Source organism: Euleptes europaea, chromosome 1 (genome assembly GCF_029931775.1).
Source record: "Euleptes europaea isolate rEulEur1 chromosome 1, rEulEur1.hap1, whole genome shotgun sequence".
Classification (NCBI taxonomy): domain Eukaryota; kingdom Metazoa; phylum Chordata; class Lepidosauria; order Squamata; family Sphaerodactylidae; genus Euleptes; species Euleptes europaea.
Genome location: NC_079312.1, coordinates 168511587 through 168532883, shown reverse-complemented (window position 1 = coordinate 168532883; position 21297 = coordinate 168511587). Strand labels below are relative to the sequence as shown.

Below are 21297 nucleotides of genomic sequence, written 5' to 3'. Positions count from 1 at the left end.
AGGAACTTGGCCATGGTTTAGAGGCAAGAAGAAAGCACTTCCCGATGTGACGAGTGCCTCTACCTAGCACTGTAGGAGAGACAGAATGATCCAAGCTGCACACAAACGAGGTCTTAAAACAGAGATCATACCTGAACCCAGACCCAAGTCAAATTCAGTCCACAGTGCTATTTTGACTGCCGGGGGCGGGGGGGATTAGTCAATTAGTTACTTCCTCAGTAATTCTTTTCTGTGCTGGCTACTGATATTGCTTGTGACCAGATTTGGGGAGGCATGCAGAAGGTCCAAGGTTCAATCTCCGGCATCTCTAGTAAAAGGGAATAGGCAAGTAGGTGATGTTAAAGACCTCTGCCTGAGACCCTGGAGAGCCGCTGCAGGTCTGAGTAGACAATACTGACTTTGATGGACCAGTGGTCTGATTCAGTAGAAGGCAGCTTCATGTGTTCATTATTAGAAGAAAATGTGCTAGACAAATGGAGCATGAGCCATTTTCCTGTACTTTGAGGCAGGCTTTCAAAGTGTCTTAGAGACTCTGTGGCAGTATGACCATCATCACAGCAGCATCTGAGGACTTTCGAGCATTAGATGGCTTTTACTTCCGCAGAATCTCTGCAGGGTAAATAGTCCTCATCCCCTCCAAGATGGGTACTAAGGATTCAGGTCAAATTTATAGGCTTAGTCATGTAAGTAACTAACACCTCCTAGGTCCCAATCCAGTGTCCCTGGATAAAAACAACAACAGCATGGCACCAGAGGACCCTAAAAGTACAAAGATGACCAAGAGTTGCTTTGTTGCATCCCTGAAGACTAGTCACATTAAGGCCATACAGTTCCTGGAATATGCTGGTAAGAGCTGATGCTGTTTGTATCTCACTAGGTCATCTGGAGGAGGAGGAGGAGGAGGAGGAGGAGAACAGTTGGTTTTTATATGCCGACTTTCTCTACCACTTGAGACTCAAACAGGCTTACAACCACCTTCCCTTCTTCTCCCCACAACAGACACCCTGTGAGGTAGGTGGGGCTGAGAGGGCTCTAACAGAGCTGTAACGTGCCCAAGGTCACCCAGCTGGCTTTGTGTGTGGAGGAATGGGGAAAAATCCAGTTCGCAAGATTAGCCTCCGCCGCTCATGTGGAGGAGAGGGGAATCAAACCCGGTTCTCCAGATCAGACTCCACTGCTCCAAACCACCACTCTTAACCACTGCACCATGCTGAAGGTCCAGCTCCAGATTCTGACCAAAGGAAGTCACTATATACTAAGGGCTGTTTCACAGACTGGGATGAATCAAATTCTTCTGTAAATGGAGCGGGCTCATGGAATCTTCCCATTCCAAGTGCAAGAAAAATGACTCCTGAGGGTCCCTGATTGGCTAGGATTACTAAGAAGAAAGATGTTAACGGGGGGGGGGGGTAAACAATGAGCAGCAGATTAAGTCAAACACTAGTAACAAATAGCCTCAGAAAAATCTGGTTCCCAGTTTTCAAGTTCTTTGTTTTCAGGAAAATTTCAGCCCCTTGAACACTCAGCCAGAACAATGAAACTGGTGAATGTTCAGCACATCTCTAGAGGATTTTCTTCTTATGCCAATTATGCAATCCTTCAAGCCCCTAAGCAAGGGAATAGATCCCACAATACAAGTACTGTCCATCCATAATAAGATCTGGATGCTTTTGTTCTGCTGCCCCAAATGCAATCCTACATGGGGAAAATCAAGACTTATTTAAATTAATTACAATTATACTTTGAAATAATAGTGCTTCCTATGGGGTGGAACAGACAGTGGCATCTCTCCCGATGAATGCATGCTTGGGGTAAAATTTGAAAGGAAGACTTTCTAGCTCACACCCCTCGATCTCTACACCATACCAAATCTTGGCACACTGAAGAACTTACAGTATATAATTTATATTGCAATCAATACCACACCTTGTGTTTAAAAAGGAAAAAAATGGAATGGAAGAAGGGAATGACAAGGAAATTCGAATTAATAAGATATTTATGGGACAGCTATGGAGGAGAAATGAACAGTAACTATGGGAGAAGAAACACAAGATAACTTGTTCATGAAAAACTGTATCTCCTTCATCTAATATATGTCACTTCCTCCCAAAACGGAAACACTACACTCTTTTGTGAAAGTGAAATAAAGGTTCCTGGAGAACGTGTCCCACAAGCAAGTCTATAAGCCGAGGCTTGGCTCATCTGCCTGATGGAAAGTTCTGATGATCTCAAAAGCTTGCACGATGGTTTGTGCCCTCTGGTTGGTGCCAATAAAAGGTATCATGTCGATTTGGTTTCTTTTTCTGGATTTTGTGCGGGCTAGTATGGCTGCTTTCCTGCTCACTGCCGCCATCCTTTCTCGGGCCCCTGGATGGTGAAGCCGCCAGCCTGCCTATTCCCGCTTCATCCCTCTGGAGCTTGAAACCGGTATGTGGTGGTGGTGGAAAGTGCCAACAAGTCACAAGTGTCTTGCAGCAACCCCATAGGGTTTTCAAGGCAAGAGGCGTTCAGAGGCGGTTTGCCATTGCCCATTTCTGAGTAGGCTGAGAGAACTGTGGCTGGCCCAGGGTCACCCAACAGTAGAGTTGCCAACTGCCAGGTAGTAGCAGGAGATCTCCTGCTAATTCAACTGATCTCCAGCCGATAGAGATCAGATCACCTGGAGAAAAATGGCCGCTTTAGCAATTGAACTCTATGGCATTGAAGTCCCTCCCCTCCCCAAACCCCACCCCCCTCAGGCTCCGCCCCAAAAATCTCCCGCCGGTGGCGAAGAGGTACCTGGCAACCTTACCCAACCGGCCTCATGTGGAGGAGTGGGGAATCGATCCCGATTCTCCAGATTAGAGTCTGCTGCTCATGTGGAGGAGTGGGGAATCGAACCCGGTTCTCCAGATTAGACTCCGCTGTTCATGTGGAGTGGGGAATCGAACCCAGCTCACCAGATTAGAGTCCGCAGCTCATGTGGAGGAGCAGGGAATCAAACCCAGTTCTCCAGAGGAGAGTCCGCTATTCTTAATCACTATACCATGCTGGTATACATGGCTGAATTTTTTAAAAAAAGACTCCCACATGCCACAGCCAAATTCTTACAAATCTGTATCTAAGCTTTAGGCAGCTGCCATGGGCAGGAAAGCAAGAAAACATGACAATTCTTCAGTGCCAACATTACAACTTTGAAATTAAACGTCAGCCAGGAGTTTCGGCCAGCTCTGCCTACCCTGTACTGCACAACAGGGGCAGCTCGAGGGAGCGGTGGGGAAAGTCATCGTGTTCATGAAGAGGCACACTGAAAGGAAAGAGAGGCGAGAGAAATAAACAAGGGCCTTTCAGCGCATGCCCTTGAAGTTCAGCCGGAGGAGGATTGTAAACAGGGTGAGTACATGGATGGTTGAGCATGAGTCATCCCACTGCTGAAGGAAGCAACAGTGAGGCAGGGCATGAGGCATACAGTGCGCCACCCCCTTTAGTGACAGAGGGGGAGAACTGGTACCTCTCCAGCTCCATCTCTCACCCCGGCAACTGGGAAGGAGATTCAAGTTACAGCCGGCCTTTCTTCTACAGAGCGCAAGACGGCAATCACGAAATTCCAGGTTTAATTTCCCGCACGGGCACAGACCAGACTGAGGCATGCTGAGCTTCGCCAAGACAACTGCATCACGTGCCTTCAGTCTACACCCTGGGATGGCCGAGGCCGCAGGGAGAAGAGGCTGGGAACTGCGATTTCTTCCACTTCAAAGCAAGCGGGCAAAGCGTCGAAGACAGACATCTTTTTGAAATAACAAAGGTGACATGCAGTCGTTGTATATAATTTTCTGTGCATCACCTGCATGGTGTTTTTGAAAACATTTTCCCAACTCCAGCGCATATCTTGGGGGTGGGGGTGGAGAAACAGTCTTTGAAGTGGCTCCAAACTAATGGCTACTAAGCCTAGAAATGGGGGAGGAGATCTTCCCAACCACATGGGGCTGAAGCCTTCCAGGAAGAATGGGCAGGCGCCTTAGTGTAAATTTCACTCTATTTCACAGGGGGTCCCATGTATCCAGGGGTTCGGGAGTGCATTTATTCCCCATCCCATTGGAGTCAAAAGGCTTCCCCTCCCCCCACTATCGATTTTAAGGGATGGATTGTGCACTCCCACTTCAGTGCCAACATTACAACTTTGAAATTAAACGTCTAGGTAAGAGCACTCCCAAAGGGCAGCAGCTGCTTCTAGATAATGTAAGAAAAGTGGAGTGGTGCAGAACGGAGGCAGGAATGGGACAAAAAAAGAAAAAAAGCAAAGGCGCAAACACAGGAACCAAGAGAAGGGAAAACCTCAAAGACAAACTTGAAACCGTTTTGAGGCCTAGTGTGTTTCAACAGCAACAACTCTTCTGGAGGGACTGTGGCTCAGTGGTAGAGCATCTGCTTGGCACGCAGAAGGTCCCAGGTTCAATCCCCAGCATCTCCAGTTAAAGGGACTAGGCAAGTAGGTGATGGGAAAGACCTCTGCCTGAGACCTTGGAGAGCCGCTGCCGGTCTGGGTAGACAAAACTGACTTTGATGGACCAAGGGTCTGATTCAGTAGAAGGCAGCTTCATGTGTTCATACAGTAGATCTGAAATGGCCTTACTTGAACTAATATTATCAAGTGACACCTAAAACGTTTCTACATACTGTTATCAGCTGCCATATTCATCAAAACTGTATCTCTATATCTGTGTTCAGTCCTGCTTAGACACACAACTCTGCCTCACATGATATATTAGTCTTGTGCCTACCCAACGGCTGAATGAATTTCCTTGATGGATGACAGCCATTTTGGAAAACTGGGAAATCTTGCTTAAATGGGAATTGCGCTTATCACCCTCGCCTCTTGCAGCTTCCCAGCCCAGGCAATATCAGAGGAGATTTCATCAGAACATAAAAAAAGCCCTGCTGGATCAGACCAAGGCCCATCAAGTCCAGCAGTCTGTTCACACAGGGGCCAACCAGGTGCCTCTAGGAAGCCCACAAACAAGACTGCAGCAGCATCCTGACTTTGACTCTCAAATAGAAAGGCTTTGCTGCCCTGTCCCCCATATGGAAGAAAGCAAAACACTGTTTAGTCACCCCGGAGATGATGACCAGGAAAAAGACAACATGTAATCCCCAATGTCAACCTCAGCATAATCTTAATCTGCGGATTCAATTGCTGTTTTGCCATCGACGCCTCTGGTTTAGGGATTAAGAATCTGCGCAAATGATACACAAGGCATTATCTCGGCCCTTATTTTCATTGTAGAGAACAGAAACTTAGCTACAGATACTGTAGTTCTGCCACCAGGGTTTCTTCTCTAACAGGACTTCCCACCTAGCACACCTGCTACACTATCCAAGGTTTACTGGGTGTTTCACTGGGTTACATCCCCCCCTCCATTTGAGTAGCTTCTGAGTTTCCTGTTTTTTAGCATTTCTTGTTTGTACAGTGTCAAGCAGATGCACCCAGACAGGGGCTCCCGTAATATCGCCCCCCCCCCAGCAGCACCTTTTCCCAGTGTGGACAAGACTCATTTCAATCCTAGTTTGCCCCAACACAGGCTCGCACCTGTCCCTTAGGCACTCGTCTTGTCCTGCCCTGCACGTGAAGTGGTGAAAAACAAAAGCAATACCTGGCCTGATAGTCCTGTTGGTGCCGCTTCCTTTGCCGATGCCACCGATGCTATCTCCACGGGTCAGGATGGAAATGCCGCTGAAGCTGCTGGCTTTGGTGACGGGCGGCCGCAGGCTGCGGGCGGAGCAATCCGAGTCGGTGCTGCTCCACGGGCGGGGCTCCAGAGACTTCATATCGCTCTCTGTGCTGCTCTGGCGGCTGCCCGATGCCCGGCTGAGCCCGTCCCGGTTACCCCTGCGGCAGAGACCAGAGCGGTTAATGCCGCTAGAAGGGCGAGGAGAGTCGGCGAGTCTGAACATTCAAGGCGTCAGGGGGTACCTTGGGGTGTTAGAAGAACAGACGAACGAGAGCAAGGAGCCACACTGGGAAGAGCGGACCCGTGGGGGGGGGGGGCGGGCGGTGAGCACTGGCTCTTGGATACACTGGCAGCATGACCCCTGGCAATGTGAGCTGCCACGCATGCAGAATGGCTTGCGTCACAGATGTTTAATGGCTACTCGGAAACTGAGAGGTCTAAAGGGGTGCTGACCCATGGAGAGGCGAAGATCAAGACCACACGGGAGGAGGGAGAAAAACAGACCAAATGCAAACGTGCATTGACATAAACTGCCTGGGACAACTGCCTGACCGCGTAGCTGATCAGCTACTTTCCCCAAATTAAAAAAAAGGTTAAGGTAGTCCCCTGTGCAAGCACCGGGTCATTCCTGACCCATGAGGTGACGTCGCATCCCGATGTTTCCTAGGCAGACTATGTTTATGGGGTGGTTTGCCATTGCCTTCCCCAGTCGTCTTCCCTTTACCCCCAGCAAGCTGGGTACTCATTTTACTGACCTCAGAAGGATGGAAGGCTGAGTCAACCTTGAGCGGGCAACCTGAAACCAGCTTCTGTTGGGATCGAACTCAGGTCATGAGCAAAGCTTGGACTGCAGTACTGCAGCTTACCGCTCTGCGCCAAGCGGCTCCTACCTTCCCAAACAGTATTTGTAAAGGCCAGGGCCACAGAATCCAGTTTGCTATGTAAGCGGCAGGAGCGAAGGGCCCCAGCGAACACAGGGTTTTTCCTACAGCCTTGTTGCCTATCCGGCTCTCAGGAAACTCCTTTCGAACGCACCTTGCTCAAAATCACAGGGACTCTGTCTCTCATCATGAGGCAATGGGGGAAAAGGCAGCCATGTTCCCACTGTTAGGAAATTTTTAAACACTGTGGTCTGGCCAGCGTAAAGCTTTGTTTGCTTTAAAGTCTTAGTGGGTAGCTATGTTGGTCTGCAGTTAGAAGAGCTAGATCTGAGCCCAGCAGCACCGTATCGCACATGCCGAATAATGCGTTCAATGCACTTTGAAGCTGGATTTTACTGTGTGAACTGGCAAAATCCACTTGCAAACGATCATTAAGGGGTACTGAAAGTGGATTGAAAGTGCATTATTTGGCATATGCGAAAGTGCCCTTGTAAGAGACCAATGAGATTTTCAGGGCACGAGCTTTCGAGAGTCATAGCTCCTTTTGTCAGATAACATCAGGTATCTGACGAAGGGAGCTTTGACTCTCGAAAGCTCTTGCCCCCAAAACCTTGTTGGCCTCTAAGATGCTACTGGACTCGAATCAAGCTTTTTTAAAAGTCCGTTTCTGAATATCAGGAGAACAGGCGTAGATGGATAAGAGGGGAGGAGGCGGCGAGAACGAAATCCACGTGCAAAACTACATTGCAAGGTTTGTGGTTAACCATGTTGGGGGTCAAATATAGCCCCTGCCCCTCGAAAGCACTTCAAAAAATGTGGCAGGAAAGCCCACCCGCTTGTTCAGCACCGAGGGGCCCTCTGGAAGGATTTTGTAAGCCGAAGGGCCAATGAAGATTTTATTGGTGACCACAACCATTTTCCACAACGAGGGGGAGGGTGGCCAGGCAAGGATCCAATGTCACCTGGTGAATGCCTTCCAAGCCGCTGACATGACCATGAACTTTGGTCTTGCTAGGGCCATCACAAGATCGTAGCCATCATGAAGTTCCAGAAAAAAACACGAGGCAGGGGGAATCGTATTTTATTTTTAACCCCAGAGATCTTCAAACTTGATTCCTTCATATTTTCAGCCTCGTCGCATCCACATCCCTAGACAAGTGCATTCCTCTTGTAACAGTCAAAAGGTGTTGACAAGATTCTACTGATCCCACTGACAAGATCCCATGAGTAGACATGCCTCAGGTATCCAGGTGTTGTATGCCCAGATGCTCAACCAGACATACAAGGTACAGGAGACAGAATTGACCCCTCTTAGCCATTTACTAGGGTAGAATCATATTCATCCCAAGATTCCTCTCTGTTAACCCCTTCATATTACACCGGTAGCCTTTTTTTTTAATTGACTGCAAATATCAGCAAAGCCCAACATTTAAATGTGTCTACAGCAATTGTGAGTTTGGTTAGCTCCAAACAGGGTCAAGGGGCATAAGCCAGATCCGGAGACAAAGAGGTTAGGTTTCATTTTTAAAAGCAGCCAAAGCAAATTCCCCTTTCCACATTGGGGAAGAGTTGCCACTTCTCTTCTGAAGGTTACCATTTTGCTTCCCTGATTCTCTTTGGTAAGACCCAACTAGAGTGATTAAACATAATGGGGAGGGAAGGGTTTGTTTCTCAGGAATAAAAATGTCCAGGTTTTGACAAGGGATCCCTCAAAAAGCAGGCAGAAGCAGGGGCTGTAGGGGGCCGATGCCTACACCTCTAAGGTCAGGCTGAAGGGTGACTAGATTATGCTGGGTGTGAACGGTAGGGTCTTCTCCGGATGTTGTATGGGGAATGGCAGATGTGCAGCTCCGTCCCCTAGGGAGAGCTGTTGGAACAGTCCTGCAAGACAGCACAGCTGACCCTCCAAGGGCCAGGGGAACACACACAGAGTGACAAGGGGAAATATTTTCTTTAATAATTGCTACCTTGACATTCCAAAAAAGGGAAGAATCCGAATTCTTAGCACAGACATTACATACAATATAGTTGGGTACCCTCACCTACACTATTTATCATCAAAAGTGAATGGATATTGGTCATGATGACAAGTTACAGAAATGGCGGATAAAATTACTTTAGCTGCATCTTTTTTCCACCAACCCCTCTTCCCTCTTGTAAGAACATAAGAAAAGCCCTGCTGGGTCAGACTGGTCATCAAGTCCAGCAGACTGTTCACACAGTGGCCCAACAGGTGCCTCTAGGAAGCCCACAAACAAGACGACTGCAGCAGCACCATCCTGCCTGTGTTCCACAGCACCCAATATCATAGGCACGCTCCTCTGACCCTGGAGAGAATAGGTATGTATCTTGACTAGTATTCATTTTGACTGATAGCCATGGATAGCCCTTTCCTCCATGAACATGTCCACTCTCTTCTTAAAGCCTTCCAAGTTGGCAGCCATCACCACATTTTGGGGCAGGGAGTTCTTTTCTCTCGTTCTTTTATTTCCTTGTCCTCTTTCCTTTTACTTTCTCCTCCTTGAGAAATCTGATAATTGGCAAAAATTAAGGTTATAGTATGGTCTCAGGATCTTAAGGCGTTTCGCCTCCCCATCAAAAGGAAGAGGAGAGGCTGACTTTTGTTAGACTTTTCGGATTTCTGCACCTTCTCCTCTCATGGCAACAACAAAAAGAAGGAGGGGGACCCTTAACCCTATAAAACTAGAATAAGGTACTCAAAGGGTAAGGAATCAACATGAAATCATGGGCTAATATTGATACAAGTGATTTTGCAATGATATATAATTAACTTAATACAAACACAAAATTAATTTAAATATAAACAACTTGGGCAACGTACATATCAGTTGTTTATATTTACATTAATTTTGTGTTTGTATTAAGTTTATTATATATTATTCACAAAAAAGTGAGTTATGACTCACGAAAGCTCACACCCTGCCAGAAATTTTGTTGAAGAAGAAGAGGAGGAGGAGGAGTTGGTTTTTATATGTCGACTTTCTCTTCCACTTAAGGGAGACTCAAACCGGCTTACAATCACCTTCCCTTCCCCTCCCCACAACAGACACCCTGTGAGGTAGATGGGGCTGAGAGAGCTCTAAGAGAACTGTGACTAGCCCAAGGTCACCCAGCTGGCTTCATGTGGAGGAGTGGGGAAACCGATCTGGTTCACCAGATTAGAGTCCGCCGCTCCAAACCACCACTCTTAACCACTACACCACGCTGGCTCTGAAGCCCTGCGGTTTCCTCCAGTCCCCCCATTCCTAATGGCTACACACATTGACTTGGAAGTAAGCTACGCTGAAATAAACGGTCTTGCTCCCTGAGTAAATGCGCTGGGAGATCCACAGAAACAACAGAAGCAACCCCTCTAGTTCGTCAGGGTTTTTAGTTTTGTCGGATTGTGGGGGAGGAAGAAACAAAACACTGATGTCGCAAAAGATATGACAACTCCAAGGACTCCACAAGCAGCCATGCATGGAGCGAACCTGCTCTGCAAGACAAATGTATGCGAGAATCACACAGAGGTACCTAAAGATCTGCCGCCTTTTGTGAGAGCTAGAAGAAAAGCCTTCTTTGGAGAGTCTGTTGGTTAACATCAAAGAAAAGCATGGTTATGGAGTTACAGGATCCTCGCTCTTTTTAGAAAGCCTGAAAAAAACAACGGAGAGAGGCATGCACGAAGCGTACTCACCTGCTATCGTTCAGGAATCCGTTCTGGCCCGACTGCCATCAGACAGAGCCGTGAGGTTTGAAATTAAAAAAGAGAGAGAGAGAAAGAAGAGATCTTATAAGACAATCATTCCAGCAGGCTGAAATCGAAGGGCATCTGAACACTGAGTATGCACCTCACTCGCTGATTCACGCTTGAGGCATGATTGGGTACGTGCTATAGTACTTCCACATGATGTAGAAAACTGCAACTTGAGACGTACACACAGCCCAAGATACTCCGATTGCTTGCGGGGAGGAGAGGAATCTGAGAAATGGGACATTTTCGCATCTGTTCTCAAAACGGGGGACTTTCAAATGCATTCCAAAATCGCTAACGCTCACCCGTCCAACTGGGAGAGATGAAATCAGGATTACATCCTCATCAATTGCAAAGAATGAAAGATGCTATTTTCTCCCTAGGAATGGGATCCAAGAAGCTTTAGGCCAAAGTTCATGTACTTCTTTCCAGCATGGTGTAGTGGTTAAGAGCGGTAGTTTGGAACAGTGGACTCTGATCTGGAGAACCGGGTTTGATTCCCCACTCCTCCACATGAAAGGCGGAGGCTAATCTGGTGAACTGGATTTGTTTCCCCACTCCTACACATGAAGCCAGCTGGGTGACCTTGGGCAAGTTACAGCTCTCTTAGAGTTCTCTCAGCCATACCTACCTCACAGGGTGTCTGTTGTGGGGAGGGGAAGGGAAGACGATTGTAAGCCGGTTTGAGTCTCCCTTAAGTGGTAGAGAAAGTCGGCATATAAAGACCAATTCTTCTTCTTTCTGAGTGGTCTCCCGCCCGCCCATTTTCACAGCCCCGTGGTTCCCTCTGCTTTCCAATTTTCTGGACATAATTGGCTGACCCACTCCAGTGTCACAGTAGGCCCTCTCTGGCTGCCGTCAGTTTAGGTGATAGGGCACTGTATTAAGGCTGGCTCCCCTTGGTCCAGTCAGCTAAACTCTTAGGGGGTCAGTCTGCATCTAACGGTGGACCTTCAACTGTCTACAGGCATGCCCCCCAAAACAGGTGCTCCATATCAAGTCCTCCTACCGCTGCCACCAATGCTTAAGCATCCATCTCTGTTCTTGGGGTTTCTTTGCCCCCATCAGTCTGTCAACATTTAGGATCAGTGTGTGTGTGTGTGTGTGTGTGTGTGTGTGTGTGTGTGTGTGTGTGTGTGTGTATAAAAACAAACACCAAGGACATCATAACTTAGAGTTCCACAGGGCCTGTAGGATGGAGCTTTTCTGTCAGGCCTGCAGTTGAGGAAAGCCACGGATATCGTCTTTACTGGCCTCCCTACTGTTTCCCCCTCCCATATGTTACACTGGTATGGATCTGGAGGGGTGGCTGCCTGTTATCTCAGCCAGCACATTAGGACCTTGTATGCCATCTTTGTTTGTCAATTTTTAATGATTTTCTGCCATAGTTTTTAATAGTGATTGTTGACATTATTATGGAATATTGTATGGTTTCAGATGATGTTACCTGCCCTGAGCCGGCTGTGGCCGGGGAGGGCGGGTTAGAAATGTAAGGGGGGGGGGAAACTCAGGTAAGTTTTTAGAAGAAGAAGAAGAAGCAGTAGAAGACAACAACGAAGACGAAGAAGAACAAGAAGAACAAGAAGAAGAGTTGGTTTTTATATGCCGACTTTCTCCACCACTTATGGAAGAATCAAACTGGCTTACGATCACCTTCTCTTCCCCACAACAGATACCCTGTGAGGTAGGTGAGGCTGAGAGAGGTCTAAGAGAGCTGTGACTAGCCCAAGGTCACCCAGCTGGCTTCATGTGTAAGAGTGGGGAAACCAACCCCATTCACCAGATTAACATCCACCACTCACGTGGAGGAGTGGGGAATCATACCCAGTTCTCCAGATTAGCCTCTGCCCCTCGTGTGGAGGAATGGGGAATCAAACCCGATTCTCCAGATCAGAGTCCACCATTCCAAACCACTGCTCTTAACCACTTCACCACACTGGCTCTCCTGTTCCTGATTTTAAATATATATTTGACTTCTTGTTATCCGTCCTGAGCTTTGTTGTAGTGGAAGGGGGAGATATAAATCTAAATAAATAAATAAAGTGTGCCTCAGCATATCATGAAGAGGAGGCAGAATTCAATGCACGTCGACCATTTCTGGTGGCCGACCCACGCTTAGCTTAACATTTAATTCCACCCATGGAATCCAAGTTCTGAGGCCTGTAAGCATCCTGTGTGAAATTAGATCCTTTCATCTGTGTCAGTGTACTACGGACTGTCAAATGAGATCTCATGGGTGACGATCTCGGAGACTTTTGCCAAAAAGAGATAAATTATGTTTGCTGCTCATAACATCAGGATGCTTAGGAGGAGAGCTGAACGAACTCCGAGTGCTTTGCGTGCATTACCTCAGTGATTCATGCTCCGCAATACTGGCCAGTGTGGCCGTCCCAACACTATAGGGTGGCGACTGGCGGATGGGGGCAAGAGGAAGAGATGAACAAGACTGGCTTATTTGGGGGAGGGGCTGTGGCTCAGTGGTAGAGAATTAGCTTGACATGAAGAAGGTCCCAGGTTCAATCCCTGGCATCTCCAGCTAAAGGGACTAGGCAAGTAGGTGATGTGAAAGACCCCCGCCTGAGACCCTGGAGAGCTGCTGCCAGTCTAAGCAGACAAGACTGACCAAGAGTATGATTCAGTATAAGGCAACTTCATGTGTTCAAAGTCAGCCAGTCAGGTTCAGATCAGAGAGAAGATTTGAAAAGCCGATTTTCCACTCAAAGCTCATGCTCTGAAACAGCATGCTGCACTTAGGAGCTTTATAAATAATGGGATAGGCGGGAATTACAGAACTAGACAGAGGGAGCAGTACGGTCCAGATTTGGGAAGGGGGTTGAGGGAAGGCTAAAATTAAAGCTCCATTTTAAGCCGTCAACTTATTTGTAGATCTCTTGCCCTGTGATACCCTCCTTCATAATATCTAAAATTTAGATTTTGAGGATTTGGAATATTTCTTACATCTTCGACTGGAGACCATAGTCACCAACCTATGGCATATACTCTAGTTACTCAAAAGGAAGATGATCCTGAATATAAAACAACTGCTATACCCAAGAAGATTTTTATTGTTGGACATAACCGGTATGCAAATTTAAGATACCCCCCACACACAGACACACTTTTTAACGGCAAATCGGGGCGGGGGGGGGGGGAACCCTAGTCTTGCATTTGAGCAAATACAGCATCTGCTTTAAGGTGAAACTAGTAAATACAGAATCTTATTAAGATGTGAGCAAAGCAAGGCTACACAGATGAACTAACAGTTTGGAGCAGGGGTGTCAAACTCATTTGTAATGAGGGCCGGATATTACATTAATGTCATTTGGTCGGTCCGGACCATGTGACCAGCCCAGGTCTGCCATGTGTAGTAGTCCACAAGAGTTGGTTTTTATACCCTGATTTTCTCCACCTTTTAAGGAGAATCAAACCGGCTTACAATCGCGTTCCCCTTCCCTCCCTGCCACAGACACCTTTGTGAGGTAGGTGAAGCTGAGAGAGCTCTAAAAGAGCAGTGACTAGCCCAAGGTCACCCAGCAGTCTTCATGTGGAGGAGTGGGGAAACCGACCAGGTTCACCAGATTAGAATCCGCCACTCATGTGGAGGAGTGGAGAATCAAACCCGGTTCTCCAGATTAGAGTCCACCACTCTTAACCACTACACCACACTGGCTCTGGCACTAGTAGACTCTTTATTTTTTCTACTGCTACGGACAAACTAACACAGCTACCCATCATGATCTTTATTGTATATATAATTTAGAATTACACATATAATTTTCAAAATGTAAACTACATTTATTCACTGGATGGGGAATGGTGTGATCCTTAAAATAACAATGGAACTCAATGTACACCAAAAAGAAAGAAAGAAAAGAAAGCCAATGAACAGGCAAAGTTCATTAAATACCCATGCTTACCTCTCGTGCAAATATGCGTTCTCGAACCCTCTGATATTCCTCTTCTCGCTCTTCTATGGATTTGCTCCTCCGTCCGTCCTGCAATGGGATTCTAATCTAGATGGACAAACAGACCTCGGTTAAACCTTTGCCACTCACTAACCACAGCAGCGAAGAAAAAGTGTGCAGTGAACAATTGTTCTATGGACACCCTAGAGCAGGCAGGAGAGTCATTCTGACAAAACAACACTGGCGGAGATTTATCATGTAAATTGTGCCTGCTTACAGCCTATTCCTGAGCTAAGCGGGCAAATGTCGTTTGGACGCATGCAAGGGGCCACGCCGGCGCCTGGGCCACTTGTGCCACCACAACTGGCATGGATGCTGGCACTGGGGTACGGACGCCAGCCTCCCAGCGCTGCCGCAGCAGCACAACTGAGATGCTGGCTCGGCCTCCCGCCAATGTCCTGACAGTGTACGTCTGTGTGCCATCGTCTCAGGGGGCGTTCCCGGGGCGTCCCGGGGTTGGAGCTGCCTTTAGGCAGCCTCCTAACCCCCTCTCAGGCCGGGAACACTCCCCTTGCCCTTACACCACCTTTTTAGGTGGCATAGTCCAGTGGACGTATCACTGTAAGGCTATTTCACTGTAAGGATGTGTCACTGGCCACCAAGATTAAGTCAATTCAAGCCATTGTATTCTCTATTACTATGTAAGGGTGTGAAAGCTGGACAATGAAAAAAGCTGACAGGAAGAAAGTAGACTCCTTTGAAATGTGGTGTTGGACGAGAGTGTTACGGATACCGTGGACGGCCAAAAAAACAAATCAGTGAGCTATAGATCAAATCAAGCCTGAACTGACCCTAGAAGCTAAAATGACTAAACTGAGACTATCGTATTTTGGTCACGTCATGAGACGACAAGAGTCACGGGAAAAGACAGTCATGCTAGGAAAAGTGGAGGGCAGCAGGAAAAGAGGAAGACCCAACAAGAGATAGATGGACTCAATAAAGGAAGCCATAGCCCTCAATTTGAAAGATCTTAGCAAGGCTGTCAAAGATAGGACATTTTGGAGTACTTTGATTCATAGGGTCGCCATGAGTCGGAAGCAACTTGACAGCACTTACACACAGTCCAATGGAACGCTATGGAGTGGTTCCACGGGGCTTGCAAGTAAGGGCAGCTTTCTGCCTTTGGAGGGGGGCTGAACCCTCCTTTGGAGGAGGCGCGGCTGTGCTGCCTCCAGCCACCAGCGCAGCCCCTCCCCTCAGGAACGGGCCACCCAAAAGTGACACCCCTTTCAGGAAGCTCAACCGGCACAACCTTGTCCTTCTGATTAAGAGTGGTACATGTGGCTTTCAGTGAGCTAATATAGGAGGGAACATCACAAGAAGATGTCACTGTTAATAAAAAGAATATTTTGGCTTCAAACTTCACAGCTAACTGACAAAAAAAAATCAATCAATCCCTACTGTTCTAAAAGGCACACTCCATACAACTAGGAGGTACGCTGTCTGCGAAATTGATTGCGGCCATTAACATTACAAGGGACATACACCACTGAGAACATCATGTTCCCATTGCAGCAGCTAGTTCTGGCTCTACGTTATTCCACTAGAATGAAAGGCCACCCTTCGCCATTTTCTTTTATTCATTCTCGATCGCCGTAAAACACTAAAAAGCAAAATCGCCCCAAAAGGACCGCTCAAGTGTGCTCTTAACATCCGTCATCAATTAAAAGTGGCCTTGACCAAGAGATTGACGAAAGCTTAGCTAATGTGATTAAACTAACTAAAGCCTGAAGCCCTATTAGTCTGTCAACCCTAAAAAAAAAAAATTCTGCTAGACGCTTTTTACAGATTAAAGCCTGTGCAAGGGCAATTACTAAATCTTTGCTTAAATCTATCACCACCAAATGCTTCATTTGGGTTATGACACGTAGTCTTTCTTTTTATCTTGTTCTACACTTTCGAGAGGATAAAGACTCTGCTCTGGTTAGACCTCGCCTAGAGTATTGTGTTCAGTTCTGTGCACCACAATTTAAGAAGGATGTAGTCAAGCTGGAACGTGTCCAGAGGAGGGCAACAAAGATGGTGAGGGGTCTGGAGACCAAGTCCTATGAGGAAAGGTTGAAGGAGCTGGGTATGTTTAGCCCGAAGAGGAGAAGACTGAGAGGGGATATGATAACCATCTCCAAGTACTTGAAGGGCTGTCACATAGAGGAGGATGCCGAGTTGTTTTCTGTTACCCCAGGAGGTCGGACCAGAACCAACGGGTTGAAATTAAATCAAGAGTTTCCGTCTAGACATTAGGAAGTATTTTCTAACAGTTAGAGCGGTTCCTCAGTGGAACAGGCTTCCTCAGGAGGTGGTAAGCGCTCCTTCCCTGGAGGTTTTTAAGCAGAGGCTAGATGGCCATCTGTCAGCAATGCTGATTCTATGACCTTAGGCAGTTCATGAGAGAAAGGACATCTTGGACATCTTCTGGGCATGGAGTAGGGGTCACTGGGGGTGTGTGGGGGAGGTAGTTGTGAATTTCCTGCATTGTGCAAGGGGTTGGACTAGATGACCCTGGTGGTCCCTTCCAACTCTATGATTCTGAGACACTGATGTAAAAGCATGTTGCAACATATCAAGGAAAAGATCAACAAGCTTATATGTCTGTGCTTTCAAATTTACAGTGAAAGAGAGTGCAGCTTCTCTTACTGATTGTTGGGTTCCCCCTCCCTGTATCACATGGAGAACTGTTACTGATCCCTGTGTCTGTCGGCTCTATAGAGGGCACAGGACAATTAGTATAATATTATAACTATGGGCAGTGATAATACACATAGGACATGTTGTAGCTCCAGTTCTTGAATCACTCCCGTTTTTGCAAAAGCATCTAGTGGGGCATTGCCATACTATATGGCTGGTACGCCGTATATGGGTACAGCTTTCTATTTATTGTGCAGGACTCTTCGAAAGCATTTTAAGAAAGTCATCATGAGCGCTTTTAGCAAAGTGGAGAAGCCAGCACATAGACGGCCTAAACACACATTAATGTGTGTATCTTAGCAAATACACAAGCAACATTCCTTCACCTCCATTCTTGACACATCTTCAATGGGACAGAAGGATCCTATACATTTGGTGAGAAATTAGACATTAGTCAATGATTCTTTTAAGAATGCCACGGGATCAACTGCAATGGGAAGAACTGGAGTTTACAGCACATGGTACAAGTCTCGTCTGCATCATTAAAGCCAAGAATATTGGCAGGTTCTGGATAGTGTACACGTTTCCATAGTGTCCTGGGTACAAATATAATTCTGAGCCCCGAGGGTTTCAGGGGGGGGGGTGTTAAAACAAAAGGCAGGGGAAGCACTATTGCAAGAGAGAGCTTGGGAAACCAAAAAACAAACACTCAGAGTCCCAAGTAGGTGCGAGAACTGAAACAGAGATAGCCTCTCACAGCTGCCATTCCCGCGAGGAGCATGCAAGCAAATCATGCCCCTCGCTTCAATCACCTGATTATCGTCTCGATCCATGCTGGTGTCATCTCGCTTGAGGATGAACCTCTGTGGAAACTCGGAGCTCTTCTCGTCTTTGATGTGTTCGGAGAACCTCTGCTCAGGGCTGTGGAGAAGACCCAAACAAACCTTTCATCGGTTGATTGGCCAGTTGGCCGTATTAATAAATCTGACTTTGACTCAAACAAACCTTACATCAGGAGGGGGCGGTGGAAACTCGGGACACTGAGTGATCGCTCTGCATGTTCAGTCAGCAGGACGAGAAGGAATCAGGTGTGGCTACTCACCAATTATGCCCCGACTAGTGAGAGAATCGGCTTCTGAGAAGCTACTGGGTTAGAAGCGGCAGCTTCTGGACTTGCGCTATGGGCCACTCACTGACTTTAACCCAGTAGGACTATGACAGTGTCTGGGTTATGTCTGGGCAACACTGATTCTTGACCTGCCTGGCTTTTATTCAGATGGGCACTTGCTTCCTTGAGAGCCAGTGTGGCACGATGGCTATGAGCGGCGTACTCTAATGTGGGGAACTGAGTTCGATTCCCCACTCCTCCACATGCGGCCTGCTGAGCGACCTTGGGCTAATCACAGTTCTCTCAGAACTCTCTCAGCCCCACCTACTTCACAAGCCTGTTGTGGGGAGGGGAAGGGAAAGAGAATATAAGCCGTTTTGAGATGCCTTACGGTAGAGAAAAAGTAAAGTATAAGAACCAGTTCTTCTTCTTCCTCCTCTTCTTGTCTGCTTGATTTCCTACAGTCCCAATACAGAAGACTCGCACCTTCTGTTGCTCCCCCTTCTTTCCAGATTTTCCAAGCTGCCTAGAGCCCCCGCCCCCATCACTCAATACTGCTCTCCCCAAACTGGCACCAGTGGTAGGTTTGTGGGTTTTGATGCATGGGACAGAGTGGAAAGATTTGTTTTAGTAGAAGTAGAAGTAGAAGTAGAAGTAGAAGTAGAAGTAGAAGAAGAAGAAGAAAAGGAGGAGGAGGAGGAGGAGGAGAGTTGGTTTTTACATGCCAACTTTCTCTGCCCCTTAAGGGAGAATCAAACCGGCTTACAATCACCTTCCCTTCCCCTCCTTACAACAGATACCCTGTGTGGTAGGCGGGACTGAGAGAGCTCTACGAGAGCTGTGACTAGCCCAAGGTCACCCAGCTGGCTTCACGTGGAAGAGTGGGGAACCCAACCCAGTTCTCCAGATTAGCACCCACCACTCATGTGGAGGAGTGGGGAATCAAACCTGGTTCTCCAGATCACAGTCCACCTCTCTTAACCACTACACCACGCTGGCTCTTAAGAGGTCCTTTCTGTTGACACACAACCGCTATAAGCTTGAAGGCCGCATGCATGCCAGTGTAGTCAAGCAGCGCTCTGGAGTCCACTCCTTCTCCAGCACATCCACGAGACATTGGGAGAGGAGCAGGAAAGCCAAACAATTCAAAGGAAGGAAGTAGCAGGAGTCACCGCCAAATTCCCCCTATCCTGATCCCTAGCTGGGCAGAGATCAGAAGAATACGAGTGTTCTTTGGTTGGGCTAAAGGGAGCCTAATCCATCAGTCAATTAACTATTTCTGGCTCCCTTCGCTGCCACTGCCTTCTCCTTAGAGGATGAAAGGTGTGAAGGTTGAGAGACAGGGCAGCCAAGGACAATAGGGACTAGCACCTCCAAATCTAGGAGCTCTGCCTTTTGCTGGAGCACAGTTTTTATAGGGCTCGTGCATTAATGGCAGAGCACACGCTCACAGTTCCAGGTTCAATCCCGGGCATCCCCAGTTTAAATGAGTCTGAAATAGCAGGTGTTGGGAAAGATCACAGCCTGAGACCTTGGAGAGCCACAGCAGTACTGAGCTAGATGGACCAGCAGTTTGAGTCTGTATAAAGCAATTTTAGATGTTCTTAAGAACATAAGAAAGGGCACACTGGATCAGACCAAGGCCCATCGAGTCTTGTTTTTGAGCTTCCCAGAGGCACCTGGTTGGCCACTGTGTGGACAGACTTCTGGTCTGTCCACACAGTGGCCAACCAGGTGCCTCTGGGAAGCTCAAAAACAAGACGACTGCAGCAGTATTGTCTTGCCTGTGTTCTACAGCACCTAATATAATAGGCACGCTCATCTGATCCTGGAGAGAATAGGTGTGCATCATGACTAGTATCCATTTTGACTAGTAGCCATGGATAGCCCTATCATAAGAAAATAAGAAAGGCCATACTGGATCAGACCAAGGTCCATCGAGTCCAGCAGTCTGTTCACAAAGTGGCCAACCAGGGGCCTCTAGGAAGCCCACAAACAAGACAACTGCAGCAGCATTGTCTTGCCTGTGTCCACAGCACCTAATATCATAGGCATCATGACTAGTATCCATTTTGACTAGTAGCCATTGTTAGCCCCCTCCCTCCTCCATGAACATGTCCCCTCTTAAAGACTTCCAAGTTGGCAGCCATCGCCACATCCTGGGGCAGGGAGTAAAAATATATTTTATTACTCGGATAAAATTCCCTATGCATTTCGCCCCAAGAGGCTTCCTCGGGGGAATCTGTTAGTCTTGCGGATTCTATGCCGCATGCGCAGAATACAGCTTGACTTATGCACAGTTCTGCTCACTGTGCTGGATGAACTGTTTGCAAGCTTAGAGGCGTTCTGTGCACGTGCGCTGACGCTCCAGCACGACAGGTGGCTGGTTCACAGGCAGTGCTTCCCTCTGCGCTATCGTTTGCGCAAGTGCAAATATGTTTCAGGATACGAGGTCAAGCGCTGACTGCTTTGAATGAAATTCGCCTGCGCAACAGAGAATGTGGAAACACTGCAGCAAGATCCAAGCTGCTGCTAATGCTAAAAATAAATCAACCTTGGACCATTGTTTAACTTTACTAACCCTGGCTGAGAAGTATATGAAAATTGACACGAAGAAACTTTACGTTGCCTTTATTGATTTAAAAAGTGCATTTGACTCAGTTATAAGAAACAAACTATGGGCTAAGTTGAGCAATCTAGGAATAGATCAGCGCCTTTTAATCCTTTTGAGGAAACTTCACATTGGTAAGTCATGCCGGGTTAAATTTTCTTCAAATGGTTTTCTCACTGACAAAATCCCATCCAACAAGGGTGTGTTCTTGCCCCCCTTCTTTTTAATTTATTTATTTCTGATCTGCCTGGAGCGTTGGAGTCTGTGGACGGCCATCCTCCCAGATTAGGTGGCAGAGCAGTGCTTTTCCTTCTATACGCAGATGATACGGCAATTCTATCTTTTACCAAAGTTGGCCTTCAGAGTTATTTGATGGCCTTTGAGAAATACTGCAATCTCAATGAGCTCAAAATTAATTATTCCAAGTCCAATGTTACGGGTTTTAATAGAAAGTGGGTCTCCTATAGATGGCATATTGGTAAGAATAAGATCCAACAATTTAAGTGTTATAAATATTTGGCCGCTACATTTAATTTTAACCTTCAATGGGCAACTCATAGGAGAAGGTCTATTAATTTGGGGAAATTGTCTTCCAATCAATTAAAATCCTTTTTTTCCCAAGGAAATCAATTTGTTCCTGCCGCT

At 47.1% G+C, this 21297-nt stretch overlaps 1 protein-coding gene across 7 annotated transcripts in view; it reads right to left on the bottom strand.

Moving 5' to 3' along the window:
• Window positions 1-21297, bottom strand: part of R3HDM2 (R3H domain containing 2) — a 204064-nt gene that overhangs the window by 48915 nt on the left and 133852 nt on the right. For 5 of the 7 annotated variants that reach the window (XM_056851315.1, XM_056851265.1, XM_056851275.1 and 2 more), the window contains exons 9-13: window positions 17746-17854; window positions 14261-14356; window positions 10287-10318; window positions 10124-10177; window positions 5631-5866 (exon numbers count right to left, since the gene is read on the bottom strand). In XM_056851315.1, coding sequence (XP_056707293.1) covers window positions 5631-5866; window positions 10124-10177; window positions 10287-10318; window positions 14261-14356; window positions 17746-17854 — 527 coding nt within the window. The remainder of the gene's footprint in view (window positions 1-5630; window positions 5867-10123; window positions 10178-10286; window positions 10319-14260; window positions 14357-17745; window positions 17855-21297) is intronic. The other 2 variants (XM_056851283.1, XM_056851298.1) reach the window with 1 other exon arrangement.